This window comes from Theropithecus gelada, chromosome 9, assembly GCF_003255815.1.
Source record: "Theropithecus gelada isolate Dixy chromosome 9, Tgel_1.0, whole genome shotgun sequence".
In the NCBI taxonomy this organism is placed as follows: domain Eukaryota; kingdom Metazoa; phylum Chordata; class Mammalia; order Primates; family Cercopithecidae; genus Theropithecus; species Theropithecus gelada.
This window is the reverse complement of record NC_037677.1, coordinates 129,678,534-129,695,165: the sequence shown is the minus strand read 5'-3', so window position 1 is coordinate 129,695,165 and position 16,632 is coordinate 129,678,534. Positions and strand designations below refer to the sequence as shown.

At 57.0% G+C, this 16,632-nt stretch overlaps 2 protein-coding genes across 3 annotated transcripts in view; both read right to left on the bottom strand.

The window, feature by feature from the left end:
• LOC112631087 (kinase non-catalytic C-lobe domain-containing protein 1-like) overlaps positions 1–1,669 on the bottom strand; it is a 28,052-nt gene extending 26,383 nt beyond the window's left edge. The window contains 1 exon segment of the mRNA XM_025395563.1: positions 1,633–1,669. Coding sequence (XP_025251348.1) covers positions 1,633–1,669 — 37 coding nt within the window.
• Positions 1,670–1,964: 295 nt separating this feature from the next.
• LOC112631577 (kinase non-catalytic C-lobe domain-containing protein 1-like) lies at positions 1,965–16,097 on the bottom strand. Of its 2 annotated transcripts, XM_025396936.1 has the most exons (4): positions 15,966–16,088; positions 8,453–8,651; positions 7,765–7,823; positions 1,965–2,032 (listed from the first exon to the last, which is right to left on the bottom strand). In XM_025396936.1, the coding sequence occupies exons 1-4, from the start codon at positions 16,065–16,067 to the stop codon at positions 1,991–1,993; spliced, it is 402 nt and encodes a 133-aa protein (XP_025252721.1). In that variant the 5' UTR covers positions 16,068–16,088; the 3' UTR covers positions 1,965–1,990. The 2 variants fall into 2 exon arrangements, with proteins under 2 accessions (XP_025252721.1, XP_025252720.1); XM_025396935.1 differs by lacking the exon at positions 1,965–2,032 and having other exon boundaries at positions 7,579–7,823; positions 15,966–16,097.
• Positions 16,098–16,632: the final 535 nt, after the last annotated feature.

The following is a 16,632-nucleotide window of genomic DNA, read 5'->3' as shown; positions in this document are numbered from 1 at the left end:
ATCCATCCACCCATCCATCCATCCACCCATCCATCCACCCATCCATCCACCCACCCAACCATCCACCCAACCATCCATTCATTAATCCACCCATCCATCCACTTAACTGCCCATCCACATGTCCATTCACCCATCCACCCACCCATCCATCTACATATCTGCCCATCTACCTACCCACCATCAACCCATCCTCCACCTGTCTGTCCTCTATTAATCCATACACTCATCCGTCCATTCACCCATCCATCCACACATCCATCCCTATCTGCCTGTTCATCCACCCATCCACCCACCTATCCATCCTCCACCCATCCATCCACCCAACCACCCATCCATACACTCATCAATCCATCTGCCTGTTCATCCATCCATCCATCCATCCATCCACCCATCCATTTACTCACCCATTCATCTACTCATCTGTCCTCCACCCAAACATCCACACACCCCATCCACCCACCCATCCATGTGCCTGTTCATCCACCCATCCATCCACTTATCCACCCATCCACCTATTCATCTACCATCCACCCACCCATCCATCCACTCATCCATTCATCTACCCATCCACCCACTCACCCATTCATCCTCCATACATTCATCCACCCACCCACCCATCCATTCACTTATCCATCCAACCACATGTCCATCTACCCATTCACCCACCCACCCATCCATCCACCCATCCATCCACATATCCACCATCCACCTGTCCACCCATCTATCCACTCACCCATCCATTCATTTGTTCATCCACTCATCCATCCATGTATCCACCATCCACCTACTCATCCATCCACATATCCACCATCTACCTTTTCATCCACCCATCCACCCACCATCCATCCACCCATCCACCTATCCATCCACATATTAACTATCCATCTGTCCATCCAACTATTCACTTACCCATCCATCCACATATCCATCATTCATCTGTCCATTCACCCACCCACCCGCCCATCCACCCACCTACCTACCTGTCCACCCACCTGTCCATCCACCAACCCATTCATCCACATATCCACCATCCATCTGTCCATCCACCCATCCACCCACCCAGCCATTTAGCCATCCATCCACATATCCACCTGTCCACCAATCTTTCCACCCACTCATCCATCCACATATCCACCACCTACCTGTTCATAATCCCATCCACCCACCCATCCACACATCCACCCATCCATTCACAAATTAACCATCCATCTATCCATCCACCCTTCCATCCAACCATCCATCCATCTGTTCATCCACCCATCCATCCACATACCCACTATCCACCCATCTACCCATTCATCCATCCACATATCCACCATCTACTTGTTCATCCACCCATCCATCCACATATTAACCATCTATCTGCCCGTCCACCTATCCACCACCCATCCATCCACATATCCACCATCACCTATCCATTTACCCATCCACCCGCCCAACCACCCACCTATCCACCTATCCACCCACCTGTCCATCCATTCATCCATCCCTCCATTCATCCATCATCAATCATCTATGCTCCAACCATCAATCTATTTATTTAGAAAATAACTTAGCAAATAACCTTCTGGCTAGTTGTTGGTTGACACTGCCTGCTACACACCTGGTGGAATCAGCAACCTTCTCACTCACCGCCCGCCCTTCTGTGTTGGAAGCTCCCCGTCTTCATTTAGTGAACCCTACTGAACCTCAGGTCCCAGTTTAAACTCCACCTTCTCACAGTGGCCTCTGGAGGCCTGTGATGCAAACAAGAGCCTTGGAGCCCCATTCTCACGTCCCAGCACTATTGGATCCCCAGCCTGTGGGTCTCACATCAAGTCTGTCACCTGTGTAGACCGGAACTAGCAAGAGGCAGGACCCCACTCACCCTGCTCTCTGTGAGCCCAGACACTCGCTAAGCCTGCATGGCGGGTTTGAACGCCAAGCAAACAGGCCAGCAATGGGGGAGGAGTCTGAGTCTTCCAGGCCGGGCCACTGAGCCCACGGGTGCTCAGGGCAGCAGGGTGGAGAGGGGAGCCGCATGGGGTGGAGGCTGGAGAAGTTAAGAAGAGAATGAAAATGACACATAAAAGCCCTAGTGTGTTTGGAAGTTTAGAGACGACTGTTGGAAATAAATGCTTTCCATGGCCACATAGAATAAATCCCACACCCGGACGCTGGGCGGAGGACCGGCCACCCATGGTCACACAGAATAAATCTCACACCCGGACGCTGGGTGGAGGACCGGCCACCCATGGTCACACAGAATAAATCTCACACCCGGACGCTGGGCGGAGGACCAACCACCAAAGACAAGTGTTGCATGAGCCTGCCCACCCACAGGAGGCACAAAAACAGGAAAATCGCAACCTCTGCTCTGTGCTGTCCGGACAGTGACCCGGGGGACAGGCAGGGGCTGCTGCTGTCCATCTGGGTGCTGCTTACACAGACGTTCAGTGTGAAAATCCATCAAGTTGTATGTTTGTGATATATACATTTTTCTGCATGTATATCTCAATAAAAAGTAAGAAAAAACCAATCTGTTCACATTGTTAAATAACTAAGGGGTAAAGAAGAAATCCCAGTGGAAATAAAAAAATTAGAAGTAAATGATAATGCAAACATTATATAGTAAAACTCACAGGATGCAACAAAACTTACATGTTGAGGAACATTCATAGCCCTAAGTGCTCTTACTGATACTGGAAAGGAAGAAAAGCTGAAAGCCAATGACCTAAATGTCCAGCTCAAGTCAGAAAAGGGATGGATCCTAAACTCAGAGCAAGGAAAGGAAAGAGAGAATGAAAAACAAGAATCAATGGAAAAGAAAACACAGACGCGCCAGGAGCGCAGACGGGACACAGAGGAGGCTCTTCGGAAAAATGAATGTACTAAACAAGCCCTAGTGAGACTGAGAAGAGAAAGCACAAATTAACTGTCCAGTCAGAGAATCAGGGCGACCTGCGGCTAGTACAGCGGCCGAAGAGGAGAGCACCTGCCGCTGAAGGCCGGAGATTTTACAAACATAAAAAGTAGACCCACAGCTGACTCAGTAAGAAACACCAGAGATCAGTCCCGTAAGCCTTTTTTTAAGAGGTGGGGTCTCACTCTGCTGCTCAGGGTGGAGTGCACTGGTGTAATCTCGGCTCACTGCAACCTTCAACTCCTGGGCTCATGCGTCGCCTTCTGCCTCAGCCTCCTGAGTGGCTGGGGCTACAGGTACATGCCACCACGCCCAGCTAATTTTTAAAATTTTGTGTAGGGACAGGGTCTCACTTTGTTGCCTAGGCTGGTCTCTAACTCTGGTCGTCAAGTCATCCTCCTGACTCAGCCTCCCCAAATCTCCCTGTGCTGGGATTCTAGGGGTGAGCCACTGTGCCCAGCCAGTCCTGTAGCTATTAAAAACTGAGCAGTAGTTAAAAATCTTTCCTAAAGAAAACAGATGGCCCTGTAAGTGAGTTTTACCAGACTTTCAAGGAACAGATCATCCCATTCTTATATAAACAGCACAAAGAAAGGGAAGGGGTGCTGCCCATACAGGGTTAGAACAATCCTGAGGCCAACACCAGTGAAAACATCAACAGAATGGAAACTCGCCAGTCCGCTCAAATACGCACAAAAATCTGAAGCAAGCACTAGTAAATCAAATTAAACGGTGTATAAGAAAGACAAGACACTTGGCCAATTTAGATTTTTCTATGTAAGAAAGGATGATTTAATATAAGAAAACAAAGATGTGACTATGAGAATCTTAATGAAGAAAAAATTAAAGGATCATGTCAAAGGATGCAGAAGAAACATCTTGTAAAATTGACACACACATTCACGATAAAACTCAGCATCGAGGGGGACTCGTGGTGGAGGCAGGCACCATTCTGGATGAGGAAGGTGGAAAGCACTCTTTTTAGAATGGGGGATGGGGAGAGTGGTCAGTTTCTCCCTGAGATGGGACAGCGCTCAGCCTCACTCTGCTTCTGTTCCAAGACTCATGGCTGTTCCTTGCAGCATTGAGTAAGAGAAGGAAGGAAAACGTGTAGCAGGACCATGGGATGGGAGGAAAGACACTTGTTTTTTTGTCAGTGATTAATCAGTTAAATAGGAAAACTGAAAGAATCTATAAGTTATTAGAAATATTAAAAAAAACTTTAGCAAGATGGCTGGATGTAAAATAAAGATATTAAAGTGAATTGTGGCCAGACACAGTGGCTCATGCCTGTAATCCCAGCACTTTGGGAGGCCAAGGTAAGAAAATCACCTAAGCCGAGGAGTTCGAGACCAGCCTGGGCAACATAACACGAGCCTTCCTCTACAAAAATAAAAATAAAGAAATTAGCTGGGCGTGGTGGCGTGTGCCTATAGTCTCAGCTACTCAGGAAGCTGAGGTGGGAGGATTGCTTGAGCTCAGAAATTTTAGGCTGCAGTGAGCTATGCCACTGTGCTCCACCCTGTCTCAAAAGAAAAAAAGTGCATTTCATTTCTGTAGACTAGCAACAAACAAACAGGAAAACGTAATTAAAAAGAGGGCAACTGGCCGGGCCCAGTGGCTCATGCCTTTATTCCCAGCACTTTGGGAGGCCAAGGAGAGAGGATCACTTGAAGGCAGGAGTTCGAGACCAGCCTGGGCAACAGAGTGAGACCCTGTCTCTACAAAAATTTTGAAAAATTAGCTGGACATGGTGGTACATGCTTGTAGCCCCACCTACTTGGGAGGCTGAGGTGGGAGGATCACTTGAGCCCAGGAGGTGGAGGCTGCAGTGAGCCGTGATTGCTCCAACGCACTCCAGCCTGGGTGACAGAGCAAGACCCTGCCTCAAAACCAAACCAAAACAAAAAGAGGACAATGAATTTTAGAATAGAATCAGAAAACATCACATTCCTGAGGAAAATCTAATAAACGATATCTAAGACCCCTACAACAAAACTTTGCAACGTTAAACTAACTTCAGGTGGATGAAATGTGAAACAAAACTTAAAACTCTCGGTAGAAAATAGTAGTGACTATCGGCTCAACCTTGAAACAGGAAAGGTTTCTTGGGAAGGTTAGACCCTAACGGAAGAAGAACCATTAAAATATTTGATGATGTTAAAATTGAGCAACCACTTTTCGGCAGAGGACACCGTCAGCCAGCTTTTCTCCAAGTGTGGCTCAAGAGGTTAAACTCTTTCTGTAACGATGCTGAGACGGCATTCGCCTCGGTCACTCCCCCTCCCTCCCGAGCGGACAGTGGAGTTAGGGTTAGGGCTGGGGTTGGGCTTGGGGTTGGGGCTGGGGCCACGCGACTGATATCACAGCCGACTGAATGCAGAAGCTGCCGTGAAAATCCAGGCATTTTCCACAACCCAGACATGAAAGATTTACAAATACGCAACCCAATGCCACTCTTCTCACTAATTTTGGAGGGAAAATATTCTTCATAAAAGTGTTATGTATGTTAACATACAATGGGCATTGTGCTTTTTAAATGAATTAATAGTTAACTTAAAATGTCTTGGTTTTAATTTATAACATCATAAATATGAAGAGACAGAACTCACATAAGCAAACGGGGGAGTCAATAAATTTTAGGGTTATAAACCTTCACCAGAGAGGCACTCCTCACCACATCCCCTATGACGCAGGAAAGAGATGCAGCGTGGTACCCTTCCATGCACGAGACTCCTGCAGGACGCAGGAGCCAGACCCCAGGCCAGACCCCAGATCCCAGGTCCCTACCACGTCCACGTCCTGTGGGAGCCAGCGATCCTCACACTGTGCTCTCCGGCACGTGGCTGGGGGAGTTCCAGGAACAGATGTACGTCCACCTGCCCCACGAGGCACACTTCCTCCTGGGCACACACCCTAGAGAAACCTCACCCAGATCTGTTCTCGGTGTACACACCAGGAAACACCTGCACCCCTTGGTGCCCCCACAAGCGGGGATTTAAACGTGGCCTTCACCCAATGGGATAACACACAGCAGGTGGCACATTATGGCCACACACTGCTCTGCAGATGAAGTTTAACAAGAATACATAAATTAAGTCCCGGAAAATCACACATGGCCTGGACTCTTTTCAGAAAGTTAAAAACGGCGCCAATGAAACAATAGGACTTGGAGGAACGAGCAACACAGGATAAAAAAGAAGGAATGAGAGTCCCACGGGGGAACCACAGAGTGCGGGGGCCGGGCACGGGCTGGGCTGAGGTCACATCCAGGTCTGAGCTGGATTACGATGTGACTAGGAATACAAGCACAAAACTAAAACACCCTCATGTGCACCAGGAATCACAGCCACCAGGTCACGTGCCACATCACAGCCACGAGGCCACACTCTACATCACAGCCACCAGGCCACGTGCCACATCACAGCCACGAGGCCACACCCACATCACAGCTACCAGGCCTCGTGCCACATCACAGCCACGAGTCCACACCCACATCACAGCCACCAGGCCACGTGCCACATCACAGCCACGAGACCACACGCTACATCACAGCCACCAGGCCACACCCACATCACAGCCACCAGGCCATGTGCCACAGGGGCTTGGGTTCTGGACACTGGGGTGCACTAAAACATAGGACTCCCGCAGCAGAGGCCCCCTGGGGCACCCTACTCGCCTCCCAGGGCAAAGGGCACCAGGCTCACTTGTTTCAAAGTGAAAGTAAGAGGGACACGGGGAGCCATCCCAAAACTCTTCTTTTCTTGTTTTTGAGACAAGGTCTTGCTCTGCCGGCCAGGCTGGAGCACAGTGGTGCCATCTCGGCTCACTGCAGCCTTGACCTCCTGGGTTCAAGAGATCCTCCTGCCTCAGACTCCCAAGTAGCTCGAACCACAGGCATGCACTACTGCATCCAGCTAATTTTTGTGTTTTTAGTAGAGATGGGGTTCGCCATGTTGGCCAGGCTGGTCTCGAACTCCTGGGCTCAAGTGATCCACCTGCCTCGGCCTCCCAGAGTGCTGGGATTACAGGAGTGAGCCCCCACGCCTGGACCCTAGACTCTACTTTCAAGGTCAAATTTTAAGGTCATGACACAGCCGATGGGCTTTTATTGGGAAGATCTTTGAGTTCCTAGTTACTTGTTTATTTATAAAGGATTGCGTTATTTTCTCTGCCATGGGCTTTGTGACAGTAGGAACCACCAATGCGCCACTCCCTGCCCGGGGACAGAGCCCAGCCTGATGGACGGACCAAACCTGAGGGCCGCAGGGTGACTCTGCCCCTTTCCAGCCAGCCACGCAGGTGCTGACCCCGAGCTGCTGGGCTGTTGCCCGACTCGTCCCACACAAAGGGTTCCTGAGGGGCTACACGGGGGTCTGCTCTGGGAGCAGCAGGCTCTATGACTCGGGCGATGAGGCCCTCAGGGTGGCCCACACCCACACCCATGCCTGGAGCTGTGCCTGGAGGCCTTGTGTCTCTGCAAAAGCTGTGAGTGACCCGGCTGCTAACTCCCTCAGAGGAGCTGTGATTCCCCGCCGACCATCACTGGTCATTTTGGTCACTTTTAACGTGTTAAGTGTAGTAAGTTCGCATTCCAGAAAACATGCTATAAAACGATAATGACGACAAACATGGCCGAAGCTGTTGCTCCCACAGTCTGTGTGGACCCGCAGAGGACACTGCAGGGGACGAAGCTGGGTGTGTCCCAGAGGCCGTCCCTACAGCCCAGTGAACCGGGCTCTGCTCCTGGCCAGCGGCCACTCACAGAGGCTGCCCCAAGGCAGGTGCGTTTCTGAGTTAATGGCAGAGGCCACCTTAGAGGTAAAGGGGGGGCGTGGCACGTTACCCCCACCGGCACTTACCTCAAAGGTGTTCCCGGTCACGTCGAACTCCGGGGGAATGAAGGCGCCCTCAGGGTCGTCTTAGGGAGCAGAGAGAGAAGGAGAGAAGGCTTCTAGTCACACCTGTGAACCTGAACCCGCCAGCCGGGAAGGTCCCCTCCCCGCAGACCTGGCGTCCCCAGACCATTTTAGGCTGTGAAAAAGGGAAATTAGCTCCTTAACGGTTACGGTGGGAAATGGGTTCCAAAGTGGAAGAAGGAAGGGTTCTACCACTTTCCCAAGAAGGAAGCTGAAGACATTCACCAGGGAAAAGCAGCTCCCAGGTAGGGCCCACGCAGTGGGAGCAGGTGGCCCACTGAGGCAGGGGTGTCCCACCCTCCCGGGCCGGCGTCCACTCACAGCAGGGCCAGCGGGACTGGCCCGGGGGAGACAGAAGAGGCGCACGGCCTGCCCTTAGGGGAAGTCCTGAGTGGAGCGGGGCTGGGGTGGGTTGAGTGTCCCTCTGGCGTCTGAGGGTGGGTTTGACTGCCCTGGCCCAGCAGGCACCCCACGGACCCTTGGCCACTCTCCAGCCTGAGTCCCTCCTGAGGAAGAGAAGGTCTCCACAGGAAACCCGGGTCCAGGCACACTCCCAGTGTCTGCCCCCGCAGAGCCTGTGCTCACACCCACCCCGAAAGGCACCTCCACCCCGTGCCCGCGGCTGCCTCACCGCTGAGCTGTTCCATGAAACACACGTTCCCGCTGGTGTTGAAGGCCAGGGTGTCCGGCGTGATGCACAGGCTCTGGAAGATGGCGGCGTGGGCCACACTCCGCATGGACAGGCTGCACTCCAGGCACACGGCCCAGGCTTCCTGCTCGCTGAGGCCGCGGTCCCGCAGGGAGAGGATGTCAGCCAGAGACACATTCTCCTGTCAAGACAGGCCCTGGCCGTGAGCCCCGCAGGACCCTCAGCCGCGCCCCGGCACCCCCGCCGAGACGATTCCACGGGGAAAGGGATGGCTCGTGGCAGGGTTTCAACACGTGGGTCAGGGAAAGGGCTTCAGGCCACGTCTCGTTTTGTTTCAAGAGTCGTCCTGCTGTTCCCTGGACGTCAGAGTCATGGAACATTTGGTGGCACCATCAGTGGGTTGCCTGGAGCAGGTGTCTGCTCCTGGAGCCTGGGCACGGGGCCTTCCTCCCGGAGGCTCAGCCAGAGCTGCTGGGTCACCTGCTCCCTGGGGCACCCCTGAACCCACAGGCTCACGGCTCAACCGGCCTGTGGAGGCTGCCAACAGATGAGGCGACCGAGTCGAGATCCCCAATTGTGGACTTGTGCCGAGCTAACGGGGCGTGACGCTGACACACTCACACAACGCACAACCATACGCGCTGCCAACATTTGTTCCAGGCAGTTCACACCGAGGACACAATCATGGCGGTTCCCTCCACATGGCCCGGCCACCCCCATGTGGACCCACCTCCAAATCTGAGTGGGCTCCTGGACTCCGTGAGGGCTCAGCTGTGACCATGATGGCTGCCACCAACACCCACACCCCCATGAACATGCACACACACAAACATCCCCACCTAGCACACGTGTGCTCACCCTCACACAGACACACACATCCCCATACATGCATCCCACACGGACACACGACAACACAGGGCACGTTCATACATCGACACTCAGATGCTGGTGCAAGGTGTGTGCACACTCAGTCTCACCACTTCAGTCCCACCACTACTCACACACACTCAGTCCCACCGCTTCTCACACATAGTCCCACCGCTACTCACACTCACACTCAGTTCTACCGCTTCTCACACTCACAGTCCCACCGCGTCTCACACACACTCACAGTCCCACTGCATCTCACACCCACTCGGTCCCACCACGTCTCACACACACTCACAGTCCCACCGTGTCTCACGCACTCACAGTCCCACCGCATCTCACGCCCACTCGGTCCCACCGCGTCTTACACGCACTCACGGTCCCATCGCTTCTCACACACACTCATGCAATGAGAACGGACAGCCTCATGCACACACAGACCTCACACTCACATACATACTACATGCCACTGCACACATGCCTAACACTGACCACTTGCAGGCACACTCAGACACATACATATACCCGCACACACGCACACACCCATTCCCACACTTGGTGCACACATCCTCACAGGAACACCCAAGGCTGCACAATCCACACTCGCACGTACCCAGATGTGGAGCTGAAGACCCTCTTGGGTGTGCTGCTCCCGGCCAGGGCACCCCATGTGCAGGTAGGAGGGGGTGGCTGGGGGATGCAGGGATGCAGCCTGGATGCACGTGGGTGAGGTCAAGAAAGTCTCCGGGGCCGGGCGCGGTGGCTCAAGCCTGTAATCCCAGCACTTTGGGAGGCCGAGACGGGTGGATCACGAGGTCAGGAGATCGAGACCATCCTGGCTAACACGGTGAAACCCCATCTCTACTAAAAAATAACAAAAAACTAGCCGGGTGATGTGGCGGACGCCTGTAGTCCCAGCTACTCGGGAGGCTGAGGCAGGAGAATGGCGTGAACCCGGGAGGCGGAGCTTGCAGTGAGCTGAGATCCGGCCACTGCACTCCAGCCTGGGCGACAGAGTGAGACTCCGTCTCAAAAAAAAAAAAAAAAAAGAAAGTCTCCGGACACGGGGCCTCGGAGGACAGGGCAGGTGAGGAGGAGGCAGAGGTCCCTTCTCCCCCATCCCTGACTTCCCCTCTCTCCCAGTGCACAGGGCAGCTCTGGCTCTACCGGTGCCACTGGGCTGAGGTCCTGAGAGGCACCTCCCACCTCTGGTCCCCCCACCATGCCCTAGCGGCTGGCACTGCAAGAGGCCCTCCAGGCACAGGAAAGGGATGAAGGGCTCAAACCAAGGCAGGAGGCCAACAAGTGACGGAATCAGGGCACAGGCGCCCGGTGGGGCCTGGCCATGGGGCTGGGTCTGCGTCTGTCCGTGGGGTCTTGGCACATCCCCCATCCATCTCCTTCTTGGGGTCCAGGGAGGGACTTGATGACATCATTACCCAGGCCCTTCCAGCTCTTTCTATCGCAGGAATCTCCCTGCCCCATTCCTGTGTTCGCTGATTGATCAAAGGTGTCTCTGATTTGCGCTCAAGCCTGCAGTCCTCTTTGTACCGCCCAGGACTCTTCAGGATTCCAGAGAGCCTGAAGCTCCCAGCGACACCTGTGGGGCTGGTTAAAGAGGCGCCTGGGCACTGCGTACACACAAACACATGCACACACGTGTGCACACCCATGCACCTGCACACACAGGCACACACATATGCACACACTCCTGTGCACTGGCACACACATGCACACAGCGCTACGTGCCCGCGCACACATGCCTGCAAACATGGGCACAGACGTGCACTAAGCGGTAAATAAGTCTGAGGACCCCATAGGTTGTGCTGCTTAGGAGGAAGGGAGCCAGCATGACACGCTCCCTCATGTCTGAGCCAGTCCCTGTTCCCCTTCGGGGCCCTGGGGGGCCTTCTGGCTATCGCTCACGGGTCAGGGGCCTGCTGCCAGCTCACACAGTGGTGTCGAGACCTGTGGACCTGGGAAGGGAGCCAGGTCAGCCGTGCCAGCAGGGCCACCCCTCACGCACAGCACGCCCTCCTGCTCAGACCCAGAGGGGAGACACCTGCCGGTGGGCAGCCCCCTCCTCCCCTCAGGGAAGCCGGACACCTGGAGCCCCTAGCGCCTAGGAGAGGCGGGCATGTCTGAATTCCATAGGAGATTCTCTGGATGATTTTAGGGGTGAATTCCATGGGGTCTGTGGCTGAAGCCTCCCCTCAGGATTGTCTCAGCCCCTCTGGTGCACGCTGTCTAGAGGGTGGGCTTCCGCTCACACAGGGTCCAGAGCCACCCAGGGGGTCCTGTCACGTGCTGAGGGCTCCCAGGCCTGAACTCTGGGCCCCAGGTCACCTGCCCTCTGGGACCTGCAGCCTCCGCCCTGTTCTGGCACAGGTGAGAGGAATTACTCCCGCGTGCCTGAATCCACAGTGGCTGGATGAGCGAGGAAGGGTGTCAGACAGGCCTAGGAGGCCGGAACAGGACGAGAGAGACTGGGAGAGACACAGGCAGCACTCACTAGCCTCGGGACCCCAAGTCCGCGGGGGCCCCACCCACATCCCAGCAGACACCCCCACGACCACCTCCGAGGTCAGGAGCCATTTGGGCGTCCTACAGTCACCTCCAGAAGGGGCCCTTGGAGACCCTGGGGCTCTAAGCCTTGCTACCAGGTGGGTTCAAGTCCACAGCTGGGCCAGAAGGCTTTATGCTCAAGTAAAATACGCCCAGCTGGGCTGCAGGCTGCCGAGGTGGCCCGGACAGGAGTTTAATGGGCTGTGCAGACACTTGGGAAGGAGGTGACGTGCTGTGAATAGCAACGCCGGCCTCGGCTGGCGGACGCCTGTCTGTCTGCCCAGCGCCCCCTCCTGCGCACCTGCCTGCCCAGCACCCATGAGGGCCCCACGGCAGGCTGGGGCCTCGTGACTTTCCACACTTCAGCCTCTCCTGCTCCTGCTAACACAGTCTGACCTTGTCGTGGCTGGTCAGCCCTCAGTGACTCTGTCTGCCGGCACAGACCCAGCCTCTCGAGCAGGCCCAGAGGGTGCTTCACGACCCAGCCCAGCCCACCGACCACCCACCCTGCCCCTCGCCATCCCTAGCAAGGTGTGCCTGGGTGAGCCATGGGGTAGGTTGGAGAGCGAGGACCACCTAAGACCTGTTCCTAGCAGGGCAGGAAAGACTGGTCCCCACTTTGCAATGGTGTGGCCACGAACTCCACCCCCATCCCAGGTGGGAGGAGGGATTTGGGAAGGCAGGTGGACATGAACCCCCAGGACTGGGCTGCTCTCCGGGACAGCAGCACATCAGCCAGTCCCTGGGTCTCAGAGGGCAGGGCACACTTCCCACCGGGGACCCTCATCTCATGAAAGTCTCCATTAGGGGCTTCTGTGCATTCAGAAAGCTCCAACACCCCCCGCCACGGCAGACTTTGAGCCAGGGTTACACAGGGACGCCTGGATCATTTGGCACATTTCGAATCACTGTCTTATGACCAACTGATTCTTTCAGCCGTGGGATTCTAACGGGACCAATACAAAACTCCAGTCACCGCTGGGAGCACTGGCTGCCAATCCCCAGAGGCTTCCTGACAGCCCTCTCCACACTGCCAGGGCCCCCCCACCACAAAACCACCTTCTGGACAGTTCTCTCCACACTGCCAGGCCCCCCCACAAAACCACCTCGGCTCCCAAGGTGCCTCTGCTGTGAGCTCGTCCTGGCACAGATGTCATATGGACCCTGTAGAGGGAACATGCTCTTCTTTACTGGGAGCCCCCAGCTGTGTGCCCCTCCAGGCAGTAACTGCATCCTGTCCACCCTCAGATTCTGAGTGCAGCCTGACACCGGCACACAGGAGGTTCTGGGAGGCACTTGCTGAACTCCAGAAGGGTTGACAGTGCTGCCTGCCTCTCAGGGACCTGGGACACGTCCTGCTCTGGCACCCAAACTGGTGCACATGCTTTGTCTCATCTGCATCCCTGTGGGGCAGCCAGCACTGCCCATCCATCGACCCTGGCCGCCTGGCCTGTGTGCCTCTTCTGCAGCCACTGTTCTGTCTGGATCACGCTGTTCTGCCTCAGATCCCGTACTGCCATCCACAGTAGCTGAAATCTCATGGGAATCCCGGGAAGGACACTTCCTCCAGGAAGCCCTCCTTGCATCACCCCCACAGAACATCTCCTGTCTATTGTGTGCTGGTGGTTCTTTGCCTGTGCTGACCCAGCGGTGCTGCCTGCAAGTGGCCAGGGATCCAACCTGGCCAGGGATCCAATCCTCCAGGACCTGCTGGTGATGCTCTGGTGGGTTCCAGCTGACAGTGTTCTCACACATGCACGGCCATGTGTCTCTGGGGCCCACACTATAGTGAAGTTGCTGGGACACAGGGCACTGGTGCCTTCTACTTTGCCAGCGAATGCTGGGCTGTTTTCCAAAGAGGCTGCTCCATTTGTCCTCCCACTGGTGCGAGGGAGAGCTGCTGCGACGTCCTTGCCAGCACACGCCGCTGTCCGCTCTTCAGTTCTTGCCAGCCTGGCGGTCTTGGGAAGGCATTCGTGGGGGTGTATTTTGCATTTCCCTGATTGCAATGAGCAAACATCTTTTCACATGTTCAGCAGCCATTTGGATTTTCTCTGGGATCATGTCAAGGGAGGGACATTCCAGGGGCTTTGGTGGGTGTCCATGAGGGTCTATTTCTTGGCCCCATCGTGGAGACAGCTGTTACAACTAGCTGTAGAATGAGTGAGCTCCTACATCTTACGCAGCCTGCATGTGTCCTGGGCCTGGCGCCACCGTGCTTTCCCAGCAGCTGCCCTGCGCCCTTGGCCTTCCTGGCACTCTGGGATGATGATGCAGCCTCACCGTGCTCTCACCTCACCCAGGATGGTTTTCCAATGCAAGTCAGGTGCAGCCACGTGCCCTGATGGAGATTTCAGAACCTTCCAAGCCAAACATGTGCAGGAAGCAGAGTCTGAGCGCCAGGGGAGTTCTGAGACACAGGGCGTGTTGGGCTCAGTGCTGGGCACAGGGTTGGGCCAGGGACCACCCCTGATGCTTTCCAGGAGTGTCTGCGATGGGCCCACCTGAACGTTCCCACTGCATGCTGCTAACCCCGCGGCGTCACCTGGAGGCCTCTGTGGCCATCACAGGATGGAGCCCCCACCCCAGCACTGTGCCAGGCAGGAGCTGTGCAGCTGACCGGAGGACACTGGTGTGTGCGTGGGGGTGGGGAGCATGCAGAAAGACAGCCTGTGGCTTCAAGTGGGCTCATGCCTGGTGCGGCATGTTCTGTGTTCGGGGCACCGGCTGCTGCCTCCATGTGGAGCAGGGAGGCCCTCAAGGCTCAGGCCCCTGATCCGCGAAGGGGCTGTGGGAAGAGCTGCGTCCTCAGGGTCGCCTCTCAGAGTGATGGGGAGGTGGCCTCCTAACAGATACCCTGGGATGTATCCTGGGGCGTTTCTAAAGGCTGCGGGCTGCGCTTCCCTCTCGGTCAGAGCCACGGTGATCTTCGAAGCTTTACTGACTCCCCTGGCTGCTCCTCTCTACAGCCTTCAACTGCACCAAATCCAGGCCATGGTGGGGGCGGGGGCAGCGCCAACCCCCGCACAGCCTCAGCAGTTTCTAGGTGGCTGAGCAGAGGGCCTCCTGGGGCTGAACCTTCCCAGAAGCACGGGGCTTCCACAGCAGAAACTCCCTATCCCTTCAGAGCCCACTCCCCTGGGGCAGCAGGTGGGGGCTGCGAGGGGGTGAGGCCTGGGGCTGCTGCACCCGGGATTCCCTGCTCCAGCCTCGCTTGGCTGGCTGTTTAAAGAGAGGCCACCGCAGCATCCCATTAATGGCTGCAGGTGACGACGCTGTCACTGGAGACACAGGGGCCCAGCGTCTGGGCTCTTGCCTGTTGGAGGCTTGGCAGATCTCGAATCCCTGGAGGATGAGGGTCCCTTTGGGAGCTGCTGCATCCCTGGGGGGCCACCTCTCACGCTGCCGGGCCTGGCTTGTCCACTCCATCCCAGCCAAGCCAGAGCTGAGTTACAGGGTCAGACCCAGCCAAGGTGGGGTCTGGGCAGTCAGTGCTGTAGGGTGGGTGGTCCATGAGCAGAAGCGCCAGGGTATGCAGATGGCAGGCAGAGCCCCTCTGCACCTTGCGGGGTAGGGGGGTCTTGGGTGAAGGCCCGGAGACCCAGAGAGAGGGAAGCAGCTCTCAGTCTGGGGGGGCGGTCGTCCAGCGCTCTCCCCACCCCCGGCCCCTGAACCTCAGCTCTGGGGCCTCCTGTGCCGCGCCTGACTGGGCTCTGCTGCCCGGCGCCCCGCTGGCCTCCTGGGGCCCGGCAGGGAGTAAGCAGACCCCCTACCGTCCTCCTTGCTGCCCCCACACTGTCCCACCAGGGTTTCCACCAGGAGCCACGGCGCGCCAACTTCTGCAGGGGCTGCCCACCCGCCGCCGTCCCGTGCGCATTAGCGGGTGCTGTCCCCTCCAGGTGAAAATCCTAACGCGGGGCTGAGAACGGCGGTGGGACCCCTTCGGCCAAGGAGGGCGCCTGGGGAGGCGGGAGCTCACAGCCCCTCCCGGGTCCACCCCCCGGGCGCTCTCCGCGGAGCCCTCGGCGGCGGAAGGGGCCCCCCAGTGGGGCCGGGGGCTCACCTCGTCCTCGGGGAGGGTGGGCAGCGGCTCGAAGTCGTAGAAGTCCAGGTCTTTGCCGTCCTCCTCGTAGAGATCCGCCGCGGCTGGGTCCATGGCCTGCATCCTGCGGCCGCGCCGCGCACCGGCCCCGGGGCCTCCGGCAGGGCTGGGCTGGGCTCGGCTACGCGCACCCCGGCTCCATGGAGACGCGCCCGGCCCTCGCCCGCCCCCGCCCGCCCGCAGCTGCCGCAGTGTCTCCGGGGGACGCGGGCAGGGATACGGGGCGGGGCGAGGGGGCTGCGCGGCGCTGTCCGGACCCAGCGCCCAGGGGACGTCGCTCCTTCCTGGGGGAGGCACCGGGGGCGGAGCCAGGCGTGTGGCCTCCGTGGGGAGGCCCGGGGTCTGCGCCCCACCTGGGCCCCAACGGTCGAGGGGCGGAGTCGGCGCCCAGGAGAGCTCGGACGGGCCGACCCCCTCGCCGCCTCCCACCTCCCCCGCCCACCCCCGCTGCCGCCGGGCGGGGCTGCCGCAGTCCCGGGGTGGCCTCTGCAGAAGCGCTGGGCAGGGCAGGGCCGGGCGGGGCCCGGGGTGGGGGCGGGGCCGCAGGGGGGGGGCGGTCGCTGGGCCGGGGTCCCTCCTGAGCGAGGGTCTTTCGGAGGCCCGGGGGTGTTGGGGGGGCAACAACGGT